General features: G+C 46.9%; 1 protein-coding gene across 2 annotated transcripts in view; it reads left to right on the top strand.

Moving 5' to 3' along the window:
- Positions 1-5,160, top strand: part of LOC146188219 (uncharacterized) — a 51,314-nt gene extending 46,154 nt beyond the window's left edge. For both annotated transcript variants that reach the window (XM_084603692.1, XM_084603691.1), the window contains exon 5: positions 4,916-5,160. In XM_084603692.1, coding sequence (XP_084459818.1) covers positions 4,916-4,948 — 33 coding nt within the window. In that variant the 3' untranslated portion in view covers positions 4,949-5,160. The remainder of the gene's footprint in view (positions 1-4,915) is intronic.
- Positions 5,161-24,497: the final 19,337 nt, after the last annotated feature.

Here is a 24,497-nt window from a genome sequence, read left to right as displayed (position 1 = left end):
GGCAGTCCTTTCCGCTTGCTTCTGCTCGCCGCCGCTTCGACACTGATTCTGCCCAAATCGACGACGACCCTCCGGTCAGCAGGGAAACCGAATCCCCGGGCTTCCGCCGCCGCTCCTCCCCATCGCCACAGCGTTATTCGCCGACGCGTCGCAACACTACTGGCGTTAGCGCACGGCGGTCTCCTAGCCCTCACCGGGGAAACTAAGAGCTGCAACCTCGCGAGGGGAGGTTGCAACCAGTCTAAAAGTGTCGAAACCCTCACCACCGCCGCAATTGCCGACAACCCGGGCTTCTGACGCCGCCGCTAACATTGGCATTTCCACACTACCGCCGAAAATGCCGTACCAGATGATCAGCCATGACGACGAAGCTGACAGCGCCGACCTTGCCGCGCTTCCGCCGCAAATGCCGAAAGGGACGATCAACCCAGATAATTTTGTTAGCGCTGACCTCGCCGTTTCCATTGATGGGCTGGCGGTACATGCTCTGGTGGATACCGGGGCAGATTTTTCAATTATTAGCCAGAAACTGGCCGACACCCTGCGCAAAGTAAAAACTGAATGGACTGGGCCAGTAATAAGAAGTGCTGGGGGTCAGCTACTGGCACCGACAGGGAAATGCACTGCCCGGATAGGAATAGGAAACGCGGTGTTTGTTGGCAGCTTCGTTATTCTCCCTGACTGCTGCAAAGACCTCATCTTGGGCATGGACTTTCTGCGTCTTCATGGGGCTGTAATCAGCATCCGTGACAGCATCGTTGCCTTCACCAATAACCATGAAGACCTTGGTTATGCGCAAGTACCACTATTGCCCTTACGCGTCGCCAATGAGACGTTGACATTACCTCCGAGATCATGTTCTCTTGTTGAAGTGAAATGCGACGTGGCGCATACAGGCGATGGCGTCGCCGAACGGGCAGTTACCCTGGTACTCAGCCGAGGTGTTTCTATAGCTCGAGGGCTGGTCAACTTGACCAATGGGCATACCGAACTGCTGCTGACAAACTTCAGCGACGAGCGTCAGCAAATTCCGAAAGGCACAACTGTTGCCTTTTTCGACAGCCTCCCAAATGCGCAGCACTGTTGCTTACTGCAACAGAGAGGATCAGTGTGCAAGACACCCGTAACCATCGTTGATGTGAGCCCAAATCTGTCTTCTTCAGAGCGGGACCGCCTTTTGGATCTCATAGATCAATTTCGAGACTGTTTTGCTTCAGAATCGCGGATCGGCCAAACGCCTTTGACAAAACATCGAATTATCACGGATGACTCGATTCGCCCGATTCGACAAAATCCTTACCGTGTGGCTCCGAAAGAACGTGAAGCCATTCAGCGCCAGGTGGCCGAAATGCTTAGAGACGACGTTATCCAGCCGTCACAGAGTCCCTGGGCTTCCCCCGTGGTACTTGTTAAAAAGAAAGACGGCAGCTTACGATTTTGCATAGACTATCGCAAGCTCAACCAAGTGACCAAAAAAGACGTGTACCCTCTCCCTCGCATCGACGACTCCTTGGATCGCCTACGAAATGCACGTTACTTCTCGTCGATGGACTTGAAAAGTGGATATTGGCAAATCGAAGTGGATGAGAGGGATCGGGAGAAGACAGCATTCATCACTCCCGACGGATTGTATGAGTTTAAAGTCCTTCCGTTCGGTTTATGCTCGGCGCCAGCAACATTTCAGAGACTGATGGACACTGTGCTTTCGGGACTTAAGTGGCAAACATGCTTGGTGTATCTTGACGACGTGATAGTGTTTTCGGCTACATTTGAAGAGCATCTACTCCGTTTGCTAGCTGTGTTTCAGGCCATACAATCTGCGGGCCTCACATTAAAACCCGAGAAGTGCCACTTCGGTTACGAGGAGCTGCAGTTCTTAGGCCACGTCGTCAGCCAAGAAGGTGTTCGGCCGGATCCTGAAAAGCTCTCCGCAGTCGCCAAGTTCCCAACACCTACGGACAAAAAGACATTGCGGCGCTTCTTGGGTCTTTGCGCCTATTACCGTCGGTTTATTGCTGGCTTCTCACGAATAGCCTGGCCATTAACTTCACTGACTCGTGACAACGCTGTCTTTCGCTGGGGTGAAGAACAGCAACAAGCTTTCAATGAGCTGAGGAGGCGTCTACAGACACCACCTGTCCTGGCGCACTTTGATGACGACGCCCCTACACTGCTTCATACGGATGCCAGCAACGTGGGCTTAGGTGCTGTGTTAGTGCAGCGCCAGGATGGTGTGGAAAAGGTAATTGCTTACGCCAGCAGGACCCTATCTAAAGCAGAAGCGAACTACTCGGCAACCGAAAAAGAATGCCTTGCAGTGGTATGGGCGGTTATGAAATTCCGCCCTTATTTGTACGCTCGCCCCTTTCAAGTCGTCAGCGACCATCACTCTCTCTGTTGGCTGACGAACTTAAAGGACCCTTCAGGGAGACTCGCGCGTTGGAGCCTTCGATTGCAAGAATTTGACATGGCAGTTATTTACAAATCTGGAAAGAAGCACACAGATGCAGATTGCCTTTCGCGAGCGCCGGTCGAACCATCCACTATGACCGATGAAGACACTGCGTTTTTAGGTGTCATAGATGACGCAACTCTTTCCCAACAGCAGCGAGAGGATCGGGAATTGCTCCCTCTTATTGATTTCTTGGAGAAGCGAACTACGGTTGTTCCGAAGATTTTCGCCCGAGTAATCTCTTCATTTTTTATTCGCAACAACGTCCTTTACAAGAAGAACTTCCGTCCTGGGGGAAACAGTCTTCTGCTCGTCGTCCCATCGGTTCTCCGCACTGAAGTTTTGCAAGCGTGCCACGACGAGCCAACCGCCGGTCACCTAGGCTACACCCGCACGTTGGCTAGAGTACAGCACGGATACTACTGGCCAAAACTGCCGGCGACAGTGAAACGCTATGTACGTACGTGCATTGACTGCCAGCGCCGTAAATCACCCCCTGTAAAACCAGCTGGCCTACTCCACCCTCTTCAAGTGCCAGCGACACCTTTTAAGCAAATTGGCATGGACCTCCTGGGACCATTTCCGACGTCTACAGCCGGGAATAAATGGATAATTGTCGCCACTGATTATCTGACCCGCTACGCGGAGACCAAGGCTCTGCCAAGGGGTACCGCCGCCGAAGCAGCTAGGTTCTTCGTTGAGAACATTGTCCTGAGGCATGGCGCTCCGGCACTTATTATAACTGACCGAGGAACTACATTTACGGCCGAACTTTTGGAAATCGTTCTTCGCCTCAGTGGTACCAGTCACCGTAAAACTACTGCCTATCACCCTCAAACCAATGGGTTGACGGAACGCCTCAATAAGACCCTCGCAGACATGCTTTGCATGTACGTCGACGTAAACCACAAGAATTGGGACGAAATACTTCCCTACGTTACGTTCGCCTACAATACGGCCCGCCAAGACACCACTCGCATGACACCATTCAGCCTCCTTCACGGGCGACCAGTAACAACTATGCTGGATGCAATGTTGCTCCCGAATGCCGACACCGATGATCTCGATCAGGACGCCGAGGAATTCGCTCAGCGTGCAGAGGAAGCTCGCCAACTAGCTCGTGTGCGGATTCAAAATCAGCAGGAGCACGATGCACAACGCTACAATCAGAGACACCGGCATGTAATGTACGAACCTGGCGACAAAGTGTGGGTCTGGACACCTATTCGCCGCCGTGGACTCTCCGAAAAACTATTGCGACGATACTTTGGACCCTATGTTGTTCAGCGACGTTTAACCGACGTCACTTATGAGGTGATCCCAGACGGGGTGTCGACATCAAAGCGACGCCAGCACCAAGCTGACGTCGTCCACGTCGTGCGTATGAAGCCATACCACTCAGCCTGACCTTAACCTCCTACTTCCTTTTTTTTTTTCACATCGGGACGATGCTTCCTAAGGAGGGGGGCAAATGCCGCATAGAAGGCGACGCAAAAGATGACGACTATGGCAACACAAGCGCGAGCTGAAAGAAGAAGGAGGAAGCTTGATCGCAAGACTCGTTCTAGGCCAATAATCAAACCGTCTTATATTTCGACCCTCCTTGGCGTTCTGTCGAGACGTGACAATATATTGAGTTATGAATAAGTGTAAGAACCAGTTACCTCAGTTAATATGGAACGTGCAGAAGCAGACTTTTACCTTTTGATTATGTATAGCTAATTCCACAGCGAATCGTTTTTAACATTGGTGCAGTTCGTTCCGGAATAAATGTTGTACAGCTGTGGCCTTCCTAGGGCGTTCATTTTTAATTAAAAAAAAAAAGATCTGAAATATGCAACCTCTCTGAACTTGCAGCGGTGTTTTTTTGACGATAGTATTTCTGCGAAATGGTTAGGAAACTTTTTCTACAGTCTCAGTTTTCTGTCACGGCAATAATTACACACTATGTCATTCCCCGCTTTCAGCTTTTATTGTTTTTGTTTATTCCCTCGATGGGAAAGTAAGGCCAAGAGGCCAGCAACAAGTTTATTGAGGTCGGCTGCCTCGCGCAAGAACAAAGTGACGGAACTTGTAAAACGGAATCAGAATGAGTGATGAACATCAGGCAATGAAATGTTAGCTCAAAAATTGCAAATAAAAATGTTTTGATCGTCCAGGATGCCTTTAAATATCAGAATGAGGTGCCCAAGGTGCTTCTAGAAGGCTATGATTTAGAAAGGGCTGATTTGTGAACAAGCTGAAATTTATAAATTGTAACTTTCTACGGTTATTTAACGTGCGTGTATCTGAAGAGTATGTATGCATACTGTAGAAGGAGGCACGTAGTAGAAAATGATTTCTGAATATGCTTTGTCACATGGAAAGCACGGATCATGAAGCTTTTCACAGCGTTCAGTTATGCTCAAACCTATACTCTTTTGGTGCTTCCGATTAATTCGCTATGCTTGTTTCCTCCTACAGCCTGCTTGCTCCTCCAACCAGTCCAGGCAATAGATGCGCCCACTCCGGCGGACTGCCTGTGGCTGTACTCCCAGGAATGCAGGGGTCAAAATTTCGTGGTGTACCACCCCAATTGCAAAAAACTTATTGAGCGCCGTCGTCGTTACGGCTCCACATAATTCATGGCTATTCTACATGTGCTACGTTCCATGTCTACTGGAAGCACGCGGAATTTAACAAACGTATAACTGGCAGTATGTTCAGAGCAGTTACGGCGAATACTTTATTAGCCGAAACTACGAACACCCAAGGAGCGGCCAGAATAAGTCAGTGCGAGATCGGCTCCAAATGAAAAGTACATTTCTCTATCGTCTGTATCCAAGAACAAACTACTTTTATGAGTAATTATTGGCGGTTTTGGTTTAGAGGAACTAATTATTGAGAACAAGGGAATAAACGTAATGAGAAATATTTTTACAAGAAAATAAAATGGTGGTAACAGCATTCAGAATTTAAACTTTCATTACGTTGCTGTCGGCAGGGAAGGTAAAGCTGATTCTTTTGAATAGGCCTAATAAATGTGCGGTATCGGCTCAAAAATCTAAATGTGCATGGAAAGTCCATTACTGCAATGGACGAGCGCTTCCACAATTCTACAAATTTCTCAACACTGGCAGCACCAAGCTCTGACAGTGCCTACAATGGTCCTACCTACCCTGCGATTTCGTAATACTAGCAGAACCACTTCATGACGCTTCTTACGATGATTCAAGTTAACAGTTTCTGCCACATTGGCAGAGTGAATACATGATACCTCCAGCGGGGAGGCCCGTTTTGCCCTGTTCTCCCATTTTGACAGTGCACTCCAACACTATTTACCATGATCCAAGATCCTTCAGCTTGACCAATGTTTACGCAGTATTGAGTGCACCATTTTGGAAAGGTTGAAATGTTACAGTATAAGTCCATAGTTTTTTGCTGATCGTTTGCCATTCACTTCTGTTATGTCGACATCAGCGTGTAATACACGCGGAATTTCAAATATGTAATTGTAGATAAAAGCGGCATGTTTCGGTAAGTGATGAGATGTTTCTTGGCTGATATATTTGTACGACCAATACATCCAAATACGAACTCAAGGCGCCAAGATGAGGTCATAACTATATTTTTTTAATTGTTTTTTTTTAAGCTGCCTAGATTCCAGGTGCTAATGATGGATGGGACTATACATACCATATGAGCGCAGTACGACCTATACGACGTGCTTATTAGAAATTAATTCTTTCTATGAACGGAGCCCGGTACATTGCTCATGCAAGTTTACTTGCCAAATTTCTGGTCGCAATAACATGCCTCGCTTATTAATTGTAAATCATTTGACTGAATTGATTTTTTCGCTTCGCTGGCAAGAACATTTTTGGTGAGCCTTAAGGCGTTAAATATAATAAATTACTTTCTACACTGGTCAGACGGCGTGTGCATACAAGGACTAATCTAAACCTAATAATGCGGTGCAAGAAAAACAAATCATCATTTGTGAACAGATCTCACTGGTACTCAAGTGAATGCATTGTCCTCATGGCCGGAATCACAAGCTGTACGCGCGGCAAATATGCGGCAGGCTGCATGAATGCAGGAAACCACATGATCCTCATTTCCGTAGTTCGCGTCATGTTCCAAAACCAATTTCTGAGTTCTTTCGTGCGGCGTTATTTTTCCAGTAAATTGTGAAATCGTGAATGCTCTCTTTAAGTTAATATCATTATGATGTTGCGTTATATTCATTCGGTAGCTCTTTTATATGTTTTTGTGAAATGTAGTTTCTTTTGCAACATTTCATTTATAGAATAAAAGCATCAAAATATAATTTCAATTCTATTTAATTCTTACTTATTTTCAAACTGCGTGAAGGTGCAGCACAAATGCGTAGACAATCAGCCTTTGTGCTTGGCGCTAGGACATACCGTGGCGCCACATCTTGAAAGCGCTGCGTGACGCAGAAAATGCGCGCTGAAATGCTGCTGTATTATGCTTTTCTAAGCAGTTTAGTTGCCCGTTATTGCAGAATTTATATATTTTTTCATTATATCGATTTCGACCTAGGCCTGTTACAGACTATTTCACGTATTAGGTCCGCACTATTCGGCAAGAAGGCATTTTACGGAGTTCGTGAGATGTCGAAGCGTAGCCCGGCGAGTTGAAGCTACTATGACGCCGCACAACTTCGGCGTTGTTGCCGCTGTTGTAAATAAAGTGAACATGTGACACATCCAGTAATAAATAAGCGGTCATAAATCATGGTAATCATTTTGAGACAATTACGCGCTGCGCCGCTACATCGTTGCTTTGTTCGGTAATTAAATTTCGCCGCTAGAGGATCGGAGCTGTCAGGCGGTGACAGATGCGGGGCCCTTCAAATAATGCCGGCAGAAGCGGCGCTATTCGGTTGCCACTTGGATAGTAAAGATTTGCAGTGCGAATGACGTGAAGAAATGTTAAAATCAACTGTGCAGTGCAGAGGTGCGTTCCTTCTATACGTACTGACCACGATCGTTGCAACTCGACCTTCGAGTGGGCCCGTGTTTTAGAGCGCGGCTCTTTGGCGCCCGTTCTTGGGTTTCTCGTCGGCGCCGGCGTCGTCAGCCTTCCGCCCCCCTTTCAGCCCCCAGTTCGAGCCGGCGCTTCGGCAACCGGAGCCTCGCAAGAAAAGGAGGGGGGGTACACTCAGCGGCGAACGATGGAGGCAGGAGCGCCCGCAGCAACCGGAGAACACGTTGCCGCCGACGCCGCTAGCTAGTCAAGGCAACGTGACTGCGTAGAACACCGTCGCCGCCATGCAGAAAGAGAAGGAGGGGGTCCCCCTCTCTTCCTGCGTGGCGGTGAGGGAGCTCTCCGATTACCGAAACGTCGGCTGGTCACGGTGCATCCCCCGGACACCAAGAGTGCCGCCGCGACATTAGGCCGGCATAACCCGTGTCCGGTATCCCCCCCCCCGTGAATATCCCAAAGTCCCCAAGAAGAAGATCCCGTTCTCAAATGTTTCACTCGCAAGCGGCATCAGCGGCATCACTTAGTCGATGCTATCTGTTCGTCGCGTCGCGCAAGGTTCCTATGGGCCCACGCGCTGCCTCCCGCAACCTCCTGATAACTTAATTCCTCTCTTCATTTCACCGACCACGAAGTTTCTTTTATGACAGCCAAGAACGATCAATGGAGTGTTTCTTGAAGGACTACGTGTGAAAAATAAAAAAAAGTTGTCTGTAATTGTAAATACGTGTCCTGCTCGAAATCTTTGCCTGAGTCCATCGAAAAGGTGAAACAACTGATGAGCTGCGCTCAGATTTCGCACTAGGGAGGAACGTAAACGTCGGGTTTTTTTTTTCCTTTTTTTTTACTTTAGCTGAGCAGATGATGATATCCATGGTAATTTGTTTTCTCGGTCGTTCGAAATTACTGCTGAAGTTGCCTAAGGCGGGTCACAACGCTTCCTGGCGCGCGTGACAGCAGAAACGTTTAGTTTCGGGCATCAGTGCCTTCACTGAGAAAGTTCACACCTACCCACTTCCAGACGACCATTCCTTGCTCTGCGTATTTACTGCTCGGCGAAGAAGTCAATATATTTTCTATCCCGCCAGCAATCAAACTTGGTTAGCTTCACAAATGGTGAGCTTGAAAGCATAAACTCTAGTATTAAAGTGTGAGTCCTTCGGCCGCACTAATAGAAACTCACTTCATTACACATTGGCAACTTGTTTAACCAAGCTTTCTTCGGCTAATGCTTCAGGTAGAAATGGAAGCTTGCGCCGACTTCCGTCACGTATATACAGAGCAGTAACAGACAGTGTCAACAGCTTGAATAAACTAAAGCAACCGCGACAACGCAAGATGAAAGTGTGTGATGCTGGCACACATCAGAAAGCAAACTTGCAGATAAAACCGCGACTTTTCGCTTCTAAAAAAGACAAATTAAACTCAGCGTCTGCTTCAGCAGCACGAAGCGGCGTCACGTGCTCCCACTTGCTCTTCTAGGTGAACACTAGGACCGCCCGCTCCAGTGATGGAGCTCGCGACAACTAGTACGTAGCCCAATTTGTGGATGTATAATCATGCATATTCGGGTAATTGGGCCACCTAATCATAGCTTCGGCAGAGTAGCGCTCATTCTTGTCTAAAAAATGTTAAGGATTCTTCGCGTTTCTAAAACAATGGTCGAAGCACATTCCTTCCGAACAGGCCAAAACTGAATACTAATGGGGAGCGTTCCTTGCACCACAAAAACATAGCGCACGGCACTGAGGAAAACTGTGACCTTTGGCGTGTTATGCAGGCGGGAATTTGCAGACAATGGCCCAAAACATCTAATTGTCGTGAAGACATTTTTTGGCGAAAAGGTTCGATGTCTGCAATTTTAAAAAGAGGGGCTTTGCAGCAGATTGAAGACAATTCCGCTTAACGTACATTAAAACGCCAGTGTGAAGGAAGTCCTGATAAGGCTGTCCATACAAATGTATAAGGTACAAAGACTCAGCGAAGTCGTGGATCATCTGCCTTCCGGATGGGCTTACAGGTAATCTGTATAAAAGCGCGCCCAGGAAATGAAGATGCCCGCAACCTCCTTAAGGAATCGCCACAAAGTCCCTTCAAGCACCTGGCCAGTAGATGCGAATAAATAAGTCTAATGAGCAGTATAACGCCTAATAAGTGCCATTACCAAAAAGAATGGTTTCGTAATTTGAAAAAGAGGAAAACGGAGAACAGACTGCTGCACCAGACAAGGGAACAAGGCCTATTCCGCCAGACCCTATAAGAAGAAACAAATTGTCACGAGGCATGTACCTTTATACAGAGCACTACGTTAAGATTACGAGAGTTCTGTGTACTACCTACACCTTTTTGTCGCACAATTTAGAACCTGCAGTATTTACACAAGCTTTCCAAACAAGTAGGTTTACAGAGTTGTGACCCAGCAAACAACGAGAGTTCCAGATCAGTGCAACACTGGGTTTGCGATATCATAATCAAGATTTGTGTATCCCAATATGCTGCATTGGTGTGAACCTGGTGCACAGAAATACTAATGTAGTTAAAAGAGATACAATCCCAGCTGGTGCCACCAGAAAGGCGCGTTCTGGTAACCTATTCAGGCGAAAGCCTTTAATAGTTCACCATTGTCAGCACAAGCTGTCGGCATAGGGTGTCACATTCTCGAGGCAGTAGTGAAAAATAAATAAACCTTCTATCTACCGGGAGTCTAACCTCCCTCCTTTCGATCACCAGCCGAGCGCTTTAAAACTGCGCGACTCCCCGGATCGTAAAACGTTCATCATAATTCCCCTCGTCTGCCGTGAGGATAGCGGGATTCCGAGCGTGACAGATATTGCGCTTTTAATTTCCTGTAAATCAATTATAGAACGCCGGTGAACTTCCATGCGTTCAATGGAATGCTGGTTGTTTGCGACAAGGGGCGCGCAACTGACCGTCACGACTGCTCATAACGTCACCAGGAGATGCATGCATAAACGAAGCTGACCCTGCCCGGCGTCCGACAGATGCCTTTCAATTGGCGCTTCCTCGTAAGCCGCACTAAACAGCAAACAGAAGCAGACCCAAATATCTAGGAGGCGTTAGTACAGCAGGCATCATCGGAATTTCCAATTGATTTACAGGATAGAAAAGGCGCAGTATCTGTCACAATTCTCCGTGGACACATCTACCACGGCGTAAAGGAAGGGAGGAAGGTGGGAGTAAAAGATTGATTGATTAATTGATTGAATGTCCTTTATTGAATAGGAAGGCTCATGGCCATGGATGGGGATAAAGGGGAGTAGACAGAATCTTCATTGTTTAGGTCGTCACTCAATTCACATTGCTCTAATCAGGCCACTAAGCGAGCCATACTTGGCAAATATCATCTGTGTATTAGCATCAGTTTCTAGAAGGGAACGGTAGTTCAGGCGGTAGGGTTAGATCTCGGAGCGTCCAGTAGAAAAAGCATGGCAGTCCCAGAGCAGATGAGATATGCCGCTGCGAGTTAGAGTCGTACAGTGGGGGCAAGTAATCATTTTCTCCGTATACTGACGCCAGCGGGCCATAATACGTGGCGTGTAAGCCGCATGGGCAATAAGCTTATTCAAAAAGACTTCTTGACTTCGGGTAAGGTGGGTGTTTCTTGTAAAAGGTGGGTCTGGTGTGGCCACTTGCATGCGATGCTTACTGAGGCTACGAAGACTGGTCCGAGTATAGTGCATAAGGGCAAGCAAAAGAAGGCAGGGAGGTAGAGGTGCCGTAGTGGAGGGCTATGATCCACCGCGCTATAATGGCTTTCGCCTCATCGCACTAAAGTGGTCCAAAGTGCCCTCTAAATTGTTTTTTTTTCGACTCAAGCAAAATCATTTCAACTTCTCGTAATTAAGAACCGCGACTAATATCTGCAAAAACCATTAGGGTAAAAATTAAACCTTGAGAGGACTCTTTTTGTCAGGATAAAAAAGGCAACGCTTTCAGCATAGATAAAATACTTTTCATTAAACAGAAGGAAAGCATCAATAACTGCGATATTAATATTGCCGAGACAAAGAGGTCGAAGATATAGACAAAATAAGGGGCTCTAAACAAATTTCCTGAAGAGATGATTGCCATAGAATAGCTTTGATTATTTCTTGATTCATGATTAGCCTTGTATAAGACGCCTTATAGCATATCCATATGTTCTTGAGCAAAAAATCACCTATATTTGCATGCTCAAATATTTTCAACCATGAAATGGTGACATGCTTTATTGAATGCTTTCACGAATTTATTCTACATTAGTGCTACTTGTGCAGTTTCACCTGATGCAGCCTCCAATAGCGAAGCTTCAGTATGAATAATGGTTTGGATACTGCGGCCTTCAATGCCAGGTACCCGTTACGATCCTATTATGTTTGCGTGTACTAGCTGCATACAGCAGAGAAAAAAACATAGCAAGGCGTTCGTAGCCTATTTTATCGCGAGAAATTGGACATCTTACAACACCGTTGATTTAATAGTGCCAGTACTTTTTTATATCATTATAACTTGCCAATAATAGAAGGTTTCAGGCAGAAAGCTAGCATTATCAGGTGCTAGTAAAACTTCAAGCAAAAAAGGTTCTGTGCCAGGCGAAAGTGTTTCGTTCAGCTGGCTACTAATGCCATTTGGGTAGGGAATTCCTGACCCTGCAGTTCAGAAGTACAGTGATAGGTTCATCGATCCCAGCACGCCGCTCATTATCAATTCAAAAAAATGTTCGAGGAATAAACTTAAATTATGATGTCCTATTGTGGCCCCCACAGTGACCCTAAAATTTCCTTTAATGGTCAAAGAAGGGATAAATAATACTTGGTGGATTGCTGTACGGGAACCGCCATACTGAATTTCCAATCTTTTCTTCGCAAAACCAGTCTGCCTTTCATTTCTCAGAGCCTATCAAAGTGGGTTTTCGTCTAGAAACCTGTTGAATCTACCCCTTATAAACGCCCCCTTATAACTCTCCATCCTAAACTGCTGACGCTTCGCTTTAGCGTTATTTATTTCCCCATGATACACACCAGAGCTACGTTTCTCGTGCTTATGCGGAAAATTAAAGTGCGACTTAGCTCACGATGGTGATGCGCCTTCAGGAATCCAATTCTTGGTTAGGCTTCAATAGCGATATTCTTTGTATTCTCTTTACCCCTCCCTCCTTCCTCCCCCCCCCCCTCCCTTCTTTTGAAGAACAAAGAGATCAGTGCGTGTCTACGTATCTTCGAGAAAGTAAATATAGCATGCTGAAAGATTCCATTAGAAAGGAGGCAGTTTTTCATTTCAGTTTGCACTACTCCCTTCAAGGTAACAGTTTGCACTGACTGTAGCTCACGATCTGAACAGACACTATTCAGTGATTACTCAAGAATGTGGGTTGCACTTTGTCAACCGAAACCGAGGCTGACACATCCGGTGAAACGAAAAGTCTGTCAAGTGGAACACAAAGAAATATCTAAGATTAGTAGAATGAGAATTGTTACCCTCAATTTGTATACATCCAAAAGGCTGTATTCAAATACCAGATCACTAAGTAAAACCGGCATATGGTCGTACTGCTTACTTAATACTGCTCGGTCTACATCCCTACAAACACAATTGAAATCTCGCAAAATCATAATTGCATGAAACATTTGCAAGTAACCACCTAGTGTCCTAAAAATGAGACTCCTATCTCACTACTTTACTCGAAAATAAACGCAAACAATTTCCGATTGAACTCCAGAAATTGCTAGGTCAAAGTATAAAATAGGCCCGTGTGTAGTATATCCAATACGACATTGGACTTATATTTAGTTTTTTGGTAAGGAATACCATGCATGTAGCCTCCATATGCAGCCTCCGGAGTTGCTAATGGTAGCATTTAAAGCGCCAAAACTTGGCTCGTGAGCCGCTTTTGTATCCTTATTGGGAGACAGATTAGTTTATTGAATGACTGCCACAATAATACATTTTTTTAGGACAGACTGTAGTTAACAAACAATTTGTTGATTCCTCGAACTCCTAAACAGTAAGGTAGCACTAGAAATTCCGCGACGCCCACATGTTTATTGCCTTTTTACTGAACACCGCGTGGTGGAATGGGCTGGTCTGCCTGTAAATCAGCGGAGTATGGGGTGTATGTTTCCCTGATTTTTGAAATTCATCCATGATCATCATCATCATCAGCCTGACTATGCCCACTGCAGGGCGAAGGCCTCTCCCATATTTCTCCAATTAGCCCTGTTTTGTGATAGCTGCATCCACTTGACCCCTGCGAACTTCTTAACCCCATCCGCCCATCTAAATTTCTGCCTCCCCCTGCTACGCTTTCCTTCCCTTCGAATCCAGTTTGTTACCCTAAGCAACCATCGGTTATCGTCTCTTTGCACTACATGTCCCGCCCATGCCCATTTCTTCTTCCTAATTTCCACTAGAATGTCAGTAACTTGAGTTATTTCTCTGACCCACTCTGCACGCTTCCTATCTCTTAATGTTACCCCTACCATTTTTCCTTCCATAGCCCTCTGGGTCGTCCTCAACTTAAGTAGAACCCTCTTGGTTAGCCTCCACGTTTCAGCGCCATAGGTGAGTACAGGTAAGCTGCAACTGTTGTATACTTTCCTCTTGAGCGATACCGGTAAGCTGCTAGCCATAATATGCGAGTGCTTGCCAAATGCGCTCCATCCCAATCTTATTCTTCTTGTTATTTCCTTTTCATGGTCCGGATCTGCGGTTACTACCTGTCCTAAATCCGCCAACTACTTCCAGTGCCTCGCTACTTAACGTAAACTGCAGTTCCTTCCCGAGGCTGTTGAACATTACCTTAGTCTTCTGCATATTGATTTTTAAGCCTACCTTTCTACTTTTTCTGTCTAGGTCATCAATCATCATTTACAGTTCATCTCCTGAGTTACTTAGCAAGGCAATGTCATCAGCGAATCGCAGATTACTGAGGTATTCTCCATCTACCCTTATCCCTAACTGCTCCCATTCCAAGTTTCTGAATACTTCCTCTAAGCAAGCTGTGAACAGCACTGGGGAGATCGTGTCTCCTTGCCTAACACCTTTCTTTGTGGGAATTTTGTTACTTTCTTTATGCAGAACTATGGTTGCTGCAGTCCCTATATATATCTTCCAGCACTTTCACGTACGGCTCGTCTACCCCCTGATTCTGGAATGCCTGCATCACCGCCGAAGTTTAATACTGAGTCAAATGCTTTTTCGTAATCAATGAATGCTATGTATAAGGGCTTTTATATTTCGAGCATTTTTCTATCACCTGGTTGATGGTATGGATATGATCGATAGTAGAGTACCGTTTCCGAAAACCTGCTTGATCCTTTGCTTGATTGTAGTCTAAGGTTGTCCTTAGACTGCAAATTTGAAATTTGAAATTACCGTTCCCGTAGTCATCACGCAGGATGCCTTTCGCTCATAACAAACGATGCACTACCTACTCATCAGCTGGAAGCCATAAGAGGGCGCTGTTGTCCAAGCTTTTACATGTTCCGGTACTGCCAAAGCATTTGTCCATAAAACCAGGGGGTCTGGTAGCTGGTAGCCGACTTCCCGCTTACGCGTTCACAATGCTCATTGTCTAGCGGGATAAAAACACTGGAGGGCGTTAAATAAAATAAAGGACTTTTAATTAAAATGTTGTTACGACCGTGCATCATCTGCACTTGCGCGCTCTATTGTTCGCCTGTGGGCATGGATAAGTGCTGTGGATATGTGCTGTTGGTACAAGGGCGCTAAGTGAGCCTATTTCCAGGAATCCTTTTGTGTAAGCCTGTTTTGCTTGTGCAGGCCCTGCAAATGCCAAATTGGCTCTGTCAAAGGAACGTCTAGAAAAATACAAAGAAATGTCCCCCTGCGGGAAATAGCCGGAAGTGCTTTCGTTCAATTGTTCACCCTTCCCGTCGAGAAGCGCTATCGTCCAGTGAGGAATGCCTACTGTCCAAAGGAGACGACAGAGTGACACGTCCGCTGACGTACAGGACAAGGAAAGAGCAAGGTGATTACGGCCATTAGAGTATTTCCCGGGAATGCAGGAAAGATTTGCAATTGTTGGAAAGGGACAATGCTGGGAGAAGTATGCGGCGCGCATGTGCACTTGGGTTTCTGAGAAGGAAATCCACTTACCGGAACCAGCATATCGAATCTTTGCTCCTCCTCGCCGTTCCCCAGCTCTTCCCGCCAACAAGTGACCACGCCCAACGAAACAGTGCCGGACCAGTCAGTGCATCAGACCATCAGTGCAGTGATGTGTTCGATTGGATGCCGATATCTGAGGGGCGTGCCCTGGAACTGGTTGGTCAGCATCTTCAGAGAGGGGCTGGACATAGGGGGTTTTAAGGACATTGCAGAGCACGAAAAGACGCTCTGAGACCTGGGTAAACGGCTCATCCAGACGCTTCTCGCTATGAACTCTTTACGCTTGCCATTTTGTTAATATACCCTTCTTTTTCATGTAAATAATCATATAAATAAGTTTTCTCAAGTGCCATTAAACCTGCTTGTATATATTTTACCAACTTCGAAGATTCAATCCTTCATGAACCCAGAGTCTCTGCACGCTACCAAGTGAAGGCCGGGTCGACTTCGCCCCAGCGTCACGACAACTGGTGACCAGTGTTGGGATCTGAATCTACAAGCCCCAACATCTGGTGATTGGAGGTGGGATCTGAATCTACAAGCCACAACATCTGGTGGTTGGAGGTGGATCAGAATCTACAAGCCACAACATCTGGTGATCGGAGGTGGCATCTCAAGCAACAAGCAGGAGCAACAATCGGCCAACAAGAGAGCAGCTCGGAACATCGATCGCATGTGTGGGTGAGTGCTTGGCTTTTCTTCTGATGTGGACCAGGTTCTAGAACAGGGTTAGATTTTAGAACTGGTAAAAAGTGCGGAACCCCTTCATGGATCACTGCCTTGTCGTGGCGGAGGGGCTTGCGAAACTCGATGAAGTCGTGAGCTCTGCTGTGTAGGGCCACCCAAGATACACAGGTCACGGCAGAGAGTTCTGACAAAATGTGATTCACTGGAGAAGGTAATGGCAACCCACTCCAGTATTTCCTGCCAAGAAAACCCTATGGCCAGTCACAATACCATTATCGATATGGCGACGGAAAATGAGCCCCCCAGGTTGGAAGGCGTCCCACATGTTACTGGGGATGAACAAAGGGCGATTCCTAGTAGCTCCAGGACGAATGAAGCGGCTGGGCTAAAACCAAAAGGACGCTCAGTTGTGGATGTGTCGGGAAGCGACCGGAAAGCCCGATGTTGCAAAGAGATATATCACATAGCAACATGGAATGTAAGATCTATGACGCAAGGTAAACTGGAGATCGTCAAGCGAGAAATGGACAGATTGAACATTGATATCTTGGGTATCAGCGAGCTCAATGGACCGGAATGGGAGAATTTAACTCCGGCGACCATTATGTCTTTTATTGTGGGCACGAATCCAAGAGAAGGAATGGGGTCGCTCTCATAGTAAACAGAAGAATGGGCAAAGCAGTGCTAGGGTACAACCCCAAAAATGACCGAAGGATTTCACTTCGGATCCAAGGTCACCCTTTCAACATAACAGTTATCCAAGTCTATGCTCCGACCACTACTGCTAAAAAAGCTGACGTTGAGAGATTTTATGCGGACCTACAATGCCTTTTAGACCGCACCCCATCATCAGACGTCGTTTTTCTCATAGGAGACTGGAATGCTAAGGTCGGGAGTGAAGAAATATCCGGAATTACAGGCAAGTTCGGTCTTGGTGAGCCAAATGAAGCTGGGCAGAGGCTAGTAGAGTTCTGTCAAGAAAACAACCTGACCATAGCGAATACTCATTTTCAACAGCACAAGAGGCGCCTGTACACATGGATTTCACCGGACGGTCTGTACAGGAATCAGATCGATTATATTATTTGCCGGCAGAGATGGAGAAGCGCTATACAAGCAGTAAAAACAAGGCCTGGGGCCGATTGTGGCACCGATCATCAGCTTCTTGTTGCCAAAATTAAGCTTCGATTGAGGAAAACGCAGAAAACTAGAAGGCCTTTCAGGTATGATCTGGATCAGATTCCATTAGAATATGCTGTGGAAGTGAGCAATCGATTTCAAGAATTAGATCTAGAAGACAAAGAGCCCGAAGAGATGTGGACTGATGTTCGTGATATAATACAAGAAGTTGCTACTAAGGGAGTTCCAAAGCAAAAGAAATGCAAAAAAGCAAACTGGTTATCTGAAGAGGCTTTGCAAATAGCTGAGGAAAGGAGGATGGCAAAAGGTATGGGGGAAAGAGAAAGATACAAGGTTCTCAATGCGGATTTTCAGAAAATAGCAAGGAGAGATAAGAATGCCTTCTTGAACATACAGTGTCAAGCAGTTGAGGACAACAGCCAATTAAGGAACACAAGAGCTCTGTATAAGACAATCAAAGATATCAAAGGAAGCTTCTGTGCTAAGCTGGGCGGGATAAAGGACAAACGAGGCAAGGACCTCACTGAAGCCTCAGAGATAAAGAGGTGGCAGGAATACACAGAAGAACTGTACAAGAAGGACCCGGATGTGCAAACCCAACATAGGACGGTTGTGATTACTGATCTCGAGCCGGGCATCCTGAAGAGTGAAGTTGAACGGGCCTTAGCCAGCCTTGCTAAGAACAAAGCTAGCGGAATTGATGGTATTCCAGCTGAGTTGCTTCAAAACCTCAACCACGACGCTGTTAACACACTGCATACATTATGTCAAAAGATTTGGACAACCCTGCAGTGGCCACAGGATTGGAGGAGGTCAGTTTACATCCCCATTCCAAAGAAAGGCAGTGCCAAAGATTGTTCCAACTACCGCACGATCGCGCTTATTTCGCATGCTAGTAAGGTGATGTTAAAAATCCTGCAAGGTAGGCTGCAGTAGTATGTGGATCTGGAGCTTCCGGACGTGCAAGCTGGGTTTCGCAAGGGCAGAGGAACTAGAGACCAAATTGCCAACCTTCGCTGGATCATGGAAAAAGCAAGAGAGTTCCAGAAACCCATTTACTTCTGCTTTATTGATTATGCGAAAGCGTTTGACTGCGTAGATCACAGCAGATTGTGGCAAGCTCTCCAAGAGATGGGAGTTCCAATTCACCTCATCTGTCTCCTCAGGAACCTTTATGAAGGGCAAGAGGCCACAGTCAGAACTGGGCATGGTCTTACTGATTGGTTTCCGATTGAGAAAGGGGTGAGGCAGGGCTGCATACTGTCGCCCTGCCTATTTAACCTATATGCATAGTGCATCATGAGGAAGGCCGGTCTGGACGAGTCATCACCTGGAGTGAAGATCGCTGGAAAACGCATCAACAACCTTAGATATGCGGATGATACTACTTTAATGGCAGAAAGTGAATTGGATCTCAAGAGACTTCTGATGCGCGTACAAGAAGAGAGTGAGAAGTTTGGGCTTAAACTGAACATTAAAAAGACGAAGATCATGGCGTCTTGCCCTATCAAGTCCTGGAGCATCAATAGGCAAGTGGAAGCTGTGACAGATTTTCTGTTCTTGGGCTCCAAGATTACCTCGGAAGGAGACTGCAGCCATGAAATTAGGAGACGCCTGCTTTTGGGAAAGAGAGCAATGGTTAGCCTTGACCGCCTAGTAAAGAGCAGAGACATTAGTCTGCCAACCAAGATCCGTATAACCCGTGCTATGGTCTTTCCAGTTGTGATGTATGGATGCGAGAGTTGGACTGTGAAAAAGGCTGATCGCCGAAGAATTGACGCGTTTGAATTGTGGTGCTGGCGAAGACTCTTAAGAGTTCCTTGGACTGCCAGAAGATCAAATCAGTCGATATTGTCGACCATAAACCCTGACTGCTCATTGGAGGGTCAAATTCTAAAGTTAAAGCTCAGCTACTTTGGTCATCTGATGAGAAGAGAGGAGTCGCTGGAGAAAGATTTGATGTTGGGAAAGGTTGAGGGTCGCCGGAGAAGGGGTAGGCAGCGAACGCGATGGTTAGATGGCATTCTCGAGGCATTGCAGATGAAGCTATGTGATGTTAAGAAGATAGTGAGAGACCGGAAAGCGTGGCGTGACATGGTCCATAGGGTCACGAAGAGTCGGACACCACTGAACGCCTGAACTGAAAAAGTGTGGAAACGCCTTTTGGTTTGGTAGTTTGCAGTGTTGTTTTGGAAGTAGCCGACACTCGGAGCGATCATGGACCTACAAAAGCTGCAGAAACCGGAACTATTGCAATTGTGTGAGGAATTGGGAATTGATACAAGTGGTTTGGCACGAAAACCCTTGATTATAAAGGCAATCACTGATCTGGGAACCGATGATGAGGAGCTCAGTGAAGCATGGAACCTCATCGGTTAAAAAAAGGAACAGCTCAGACAGCAGAAAGAGCGGGAAAAAGAGGAAAAGAGGCGTGAGCGTGAAATTGAAAGAGAAGCAAAAAGGCTGGAGCTAGAAACTGAGCTCCGGAAATTAGAAGTAGAGTTGAGGAAAAGGTCGGGCAATTGTCCCCAGCTAGCTATACCTCTTCTCAACAAGGAGACAGATTTCAAGATGTCAAAGTACGCCATATGTGATATCAGGGGATATCGGTCTGTATCTGGCTAACTTTGAGCGAACCTGCGAAAAACTGTCCTTCCAGCGAGACACTTGGTCTCAGAGATTATTGACGGTTCTGCCCTGCGAGGCAGCGGAGGTTGTAGCGCGGCTAAGCAAGGAGGACGCGGACAACTACGAGAAGGTCAAAGCTTGCCTTCTGAGAAAGTATAGGCTTAGCGCCGAGGCGTTCAGACAACGTTTTCGGAACGCTACTAAGTCCAGGGACGAGAGTTACCGTGAATTCCTGTACAATTTATGAGTCAATTTGGGCGAGTGGCTAAAGAGCACAGATTCCTACAGTGATAGGGACGCTGTAGTCGAGCGAATTCTTTTGGAGCAGTTTTATAACTGCCTCCCAGAAAAAGAAAGAAATTGGTTACAGGACCGAGGCGACATTAAATCGGCAACTGAAGCTGCCGAACTCATTGAGGAGTATGTTTCGCGCCGACAATTCAGCAACCCAGCAGTGGATAGGCCCCGCAATCCCAAGTTGAGTGTGAATAACCGTCAGGAAAGGCACTTTGCTAGAGTTGCAAACGAAGAAAGGAAGGTTTCTTCAGGTAAACTCCCTAGAAAGGACGGCAGTGAGAAAAGTGGGAAAGTGACCAACGCGCAGAACATACAGAATAAGCTTGAGGCTAGGAAGCCGCTCACATGCTTTAGGTGTAAGGAGCAGAGTCACATTGCCGTCAACTGCCGGAAAGAAAAGATTGCTTTCTCGTATGTCAGTGACTGCGATGAAAATATGCAGCTTTTGGAACCCTACATGCATGACCTAGTAGTCAACGGGAAGCCTTGCAAGGTACTGCGCGATTCGGCCGCAACAATGGATGTTGTCCATCCGGCATATGTGTCGCCTTCCGACTATACAGGACAGTGTGCATGGATCCGCCAGGTAGTGGAGGAACAGAGTGTGTGCTTGCCAATCGCGAACGTGGTCATCGAGGGCCCTTTCGGCGAGTTAACAACCGAGGCTGCCGTTTCAGGAAAGCTTCCTAAGTGCTATCCGTATTTGTTTTCTAACAAATCGGACATGCTACTGCGAAAGAGGGGTATCCTTTTCGGAGAGAGAGTTGTGCAAGCCTTAACACGTTCAAAGGCGCGAGAACTAGCTACACTGCTCATTCCAGAAAAATCCACAGCGGAGGAAACGGCAGTTAAAACAGTGGTCGATGCGGAAGATAGCAGGTCAGAAAACTTTGAGAGCGAGGCATATCAGATAAGTCAACTTGAAAGTGAGCTTGATGAGACGCGGAATGAGGACGTTCTTGAGAGTAACCTCTTGCCGCCAGTGTCTAGTAATCTCACGAGACTTTTAAGTGGAACCCGAGAGGACTTAGCTATGGAGCAAGCCAATTATCCCAAGATACAGGAGATAAGCGAGCGCCACCGCGCCACCAAGACAGCAAAGAATATTTCTTTTGAGAATGGAAAGGGAGTGCTGTATTGCTTATTCAAGGATAAGCGCGGAGTAGAGCGGGACCAATTAGTCGTTCCCCAAAAGTACCGCGAAGACTTACTGCGACTTTCCCATGGCAGCTCGTGGTCATGTCACCTTGGAATAAGGAAAACAAAGCGGAGACTGTTGCAAGAATACTATTGGCCTGGATGTTTTAAGGACAAGGAAAATTTTGTACGGTCATGCGACACGTGTCAGCGGGTTGGAAAGGCGCAAGATAAGTGGAAAGCTCCGATGGTGTTAGTACCAATCATTACCGAGCCGTTTCACCGGTTAGTAATAGATGTAGTTGGGCCACTTCCTGTGACAGAGTCAGGGTACCGTTATATCCTCACTATGTTATGCCCAGCCACAAAGTTTCCAGAAGCTGTTCCGCTGCGCGAGGTGACGTCCGAGAGTGTAGTGGATTCGCTGCAGTCAGTGTTTGCACGAGTTGGATTCCCTTCCGAGGTCCAAAGTGATCAGGGTAGCGTTTTCACAAGTGTCCTCACCACCTCATTTCTCGAGCGATGCGGCATTAAGGTAGTGCATAGCTCGATCCACCATCCGCAGAGCAACAGCGTAGAAAGATGGCATTCTGTTCTCAAACGAGTCCTGAGGTGACTGTGCTATGAAAACAAGCGCGAATGGGATACCTGCCTGCCTGCAGCACTTTTCGCTTTGCGGTCAGTGCCGCACGAATCCACTGGATTTAGCCCAGCTGAGTGGGTGTACGGAAGGTCACTGCGCTCACCTTTGCGAATGGTGCGCGAAGCCTGGGAGGGGCGCGGAGAAGACCCAACAGTAGTAGAATTCATTCTGAACCTCTTGAATCGCTTACATAACACTAAGGAACTCGTTGAGGCCAGCATGAAGTAAGCCCAGGCTCGTTCCAAAGTGTACTATGATAAGTCAGCCCGTCAAAGGACGTTTCGTATCGAGGACAAGGTGATGTTGCTGAGAGGTTCAAGGCAGAATAAGCTCGAAGTACAGTGGGAAGGACCTGCTGAAGTCGTTGCAAAGCTTTTTAACACTAACTACGCAGTGAAAATCCCCGGTAGGCGTAAAGAAGTGCGCATTTATCATTGCAATCTTATGAAGCCTTATGTGCAGAGGGAAGCCGTGGTAAATCTAACGTTAAACCCTCCCGAGAAGATGGGGGACAACTTGATTTGCCTCAGCGGAAAAGGAAGCAACGCTCAGGAGCTTCTCAAAAAGACGGAGCAGAGAGGAGAACTAAAGAAATCCCAGCTGTCCGATCTGGGCGAGATAATAACAGAGTTTAAAGCCTGCTTCGTGGACAGGCCAGGCAGGACTGATTTGACTGAGCACGATATTGAGCTGACTTCAGACGTGCCAGTGTGATCAAGGTGCTACCGATTCTCTCCAAGGCAAAGAGAAATTCTGGATAGGGTAGTAACTCGCATGCTGGAATTGGGAGTAATAAAACCCTCGGAAAGCAATTATGCTTCGCCTGTGATCTTAGTAGAAGCTCCAGGTAAAAACCCTAGGCCTGTGGTAGACTACTGAAAGCTACATTCTCTCACCAGGGATCAAGTGTATCCTATTCCGAATATTGAGGAGAGAGTAGAACAGGTCAGTAGAGCGGCATATGTGACTACGCTGGACCTTACTCGAGGATACTGGCAAGTGCCACTCACTGAACGCGCCAGCAGATACGCGGCTTTCGTCACTCCGACGGGCAGCTACGAGCCAATGATGAGTTTCGGGCTCAAAAATACTCCATTTTGTTTTCCCCGACTCATGGATAGGGTTTTAAAGGGGTGTGAAACATTCGCGGCGCCTTATTTAGATGACATTGCGGTTTTTTCCGACTCATGGGCGGACCATATGATACATCTAAGAGCTGTACTGAGCCTTTTGCGTCAAGCTGGACTAACCATAAAGGCCGAGAAATGTTGCCTGACAAGGGCGACCGTGGACTACTTGGGTCACAATGTAGGTCAATGTTTCAGGAAACCCAGCGAGATTAAGATTTCTGCGGTAGCAGACTACCCGCGGCCGAGCACGAAGACGGAAATTCGGGCATTCCTGGGGCTGACAGGATACTACAATCACTACATCCCTAACTATTCAGCTTTGGCTAGCCCTCTGACCGACGCTCTCCGCAAGACAGAACCGACAAATGTAGTCTGGGACGAACAAAAGGAAGCCTCCTTCGTAAACCTGAAGGCTGTGCTGATTAGCCGTCCGGTATTGCGAGCTCCAGACTATGAACGAGAATTCACGGTCCAGTGTGATGCCAGTGATCGAGGGCTAGGTGCTGTTCTCTGCCAGAGAGATGACGACGGTAATGAGCACCCTGTGCTCTACCTGAGCAGAAAACTGAGTTCTAGAGAGAGGGCTTATTGCGCGTCAGAGAAAGAGTGCGCTTGCATTGTATGGGCCATTTAAAAATTGCAGTGCTATCTTGGAGGGGCCGAATTCACCGTAGAGACGGACCATTGTCCCCTGGCTTGGCTGCAAACTGCGACATCGAAGAACAGTCGCCTTCTGAGGTGGAGCTTGATTTTACAGATTTTACAGCAGTACAATTTTGAAATAAGATACAAAAAGGGGAAGTTAAATGGGAATGCGGACCCGCTTAGCCGCTGTTTCTAAGCGGTCCGAGGTGTTCCTCACCATGTATCCAAATTGATAATCAGGTTTTTTCTTTTCGTGCGCTTGTATATGTGTGAATATGTAAAGCAGCACGTTTGGTTTTCTAGGCATACGTTGGTCCTGAGCGTCTTGAGTGTGGGCTTTTCTCGAACAACGATGGCAGTTTTCTTTTAACCTGGTCTCTTCAGAAGGGAGCCGAGTGCTTGTTTAGACATGTGGTTGAGTTTCAGAGACAGCTCAAGCACTTTGGCCTATAACAATCAAGACAACGCGACAAGAAACAGCGAGCTTCAAGCGTTCATGTGCAGGCCATTAAGTCGTCTCTTCATGCAGCAGCTGCGACTGCTGCCCTCCGAGACTCTTCTGAAGGGGGAGGAGGCTGTTACGACCGTGCATCATCCGCACTTGCGCGCTCTATTGTTC

Source organism: Amblyomma maculatum, chromosome 5 (assembly GCF_055883805.1).
Source record: "Amblyomma maculatum isolate TAMU_Amacu chromosome 5, ASM5588380v1, whole genome shotgun sequence".
NCBI classification, from domain to species: Eukaryota; Metazoa; Arthropoda; class Arachnida; order Ixodida; family Ixodidae; genus Amblyomma; species Amblyomma maculatum.
Note: the sequence above shows the minus strand (reverse complement) of the source record. Positions and strands in the feature narration are given on the sequence as shown.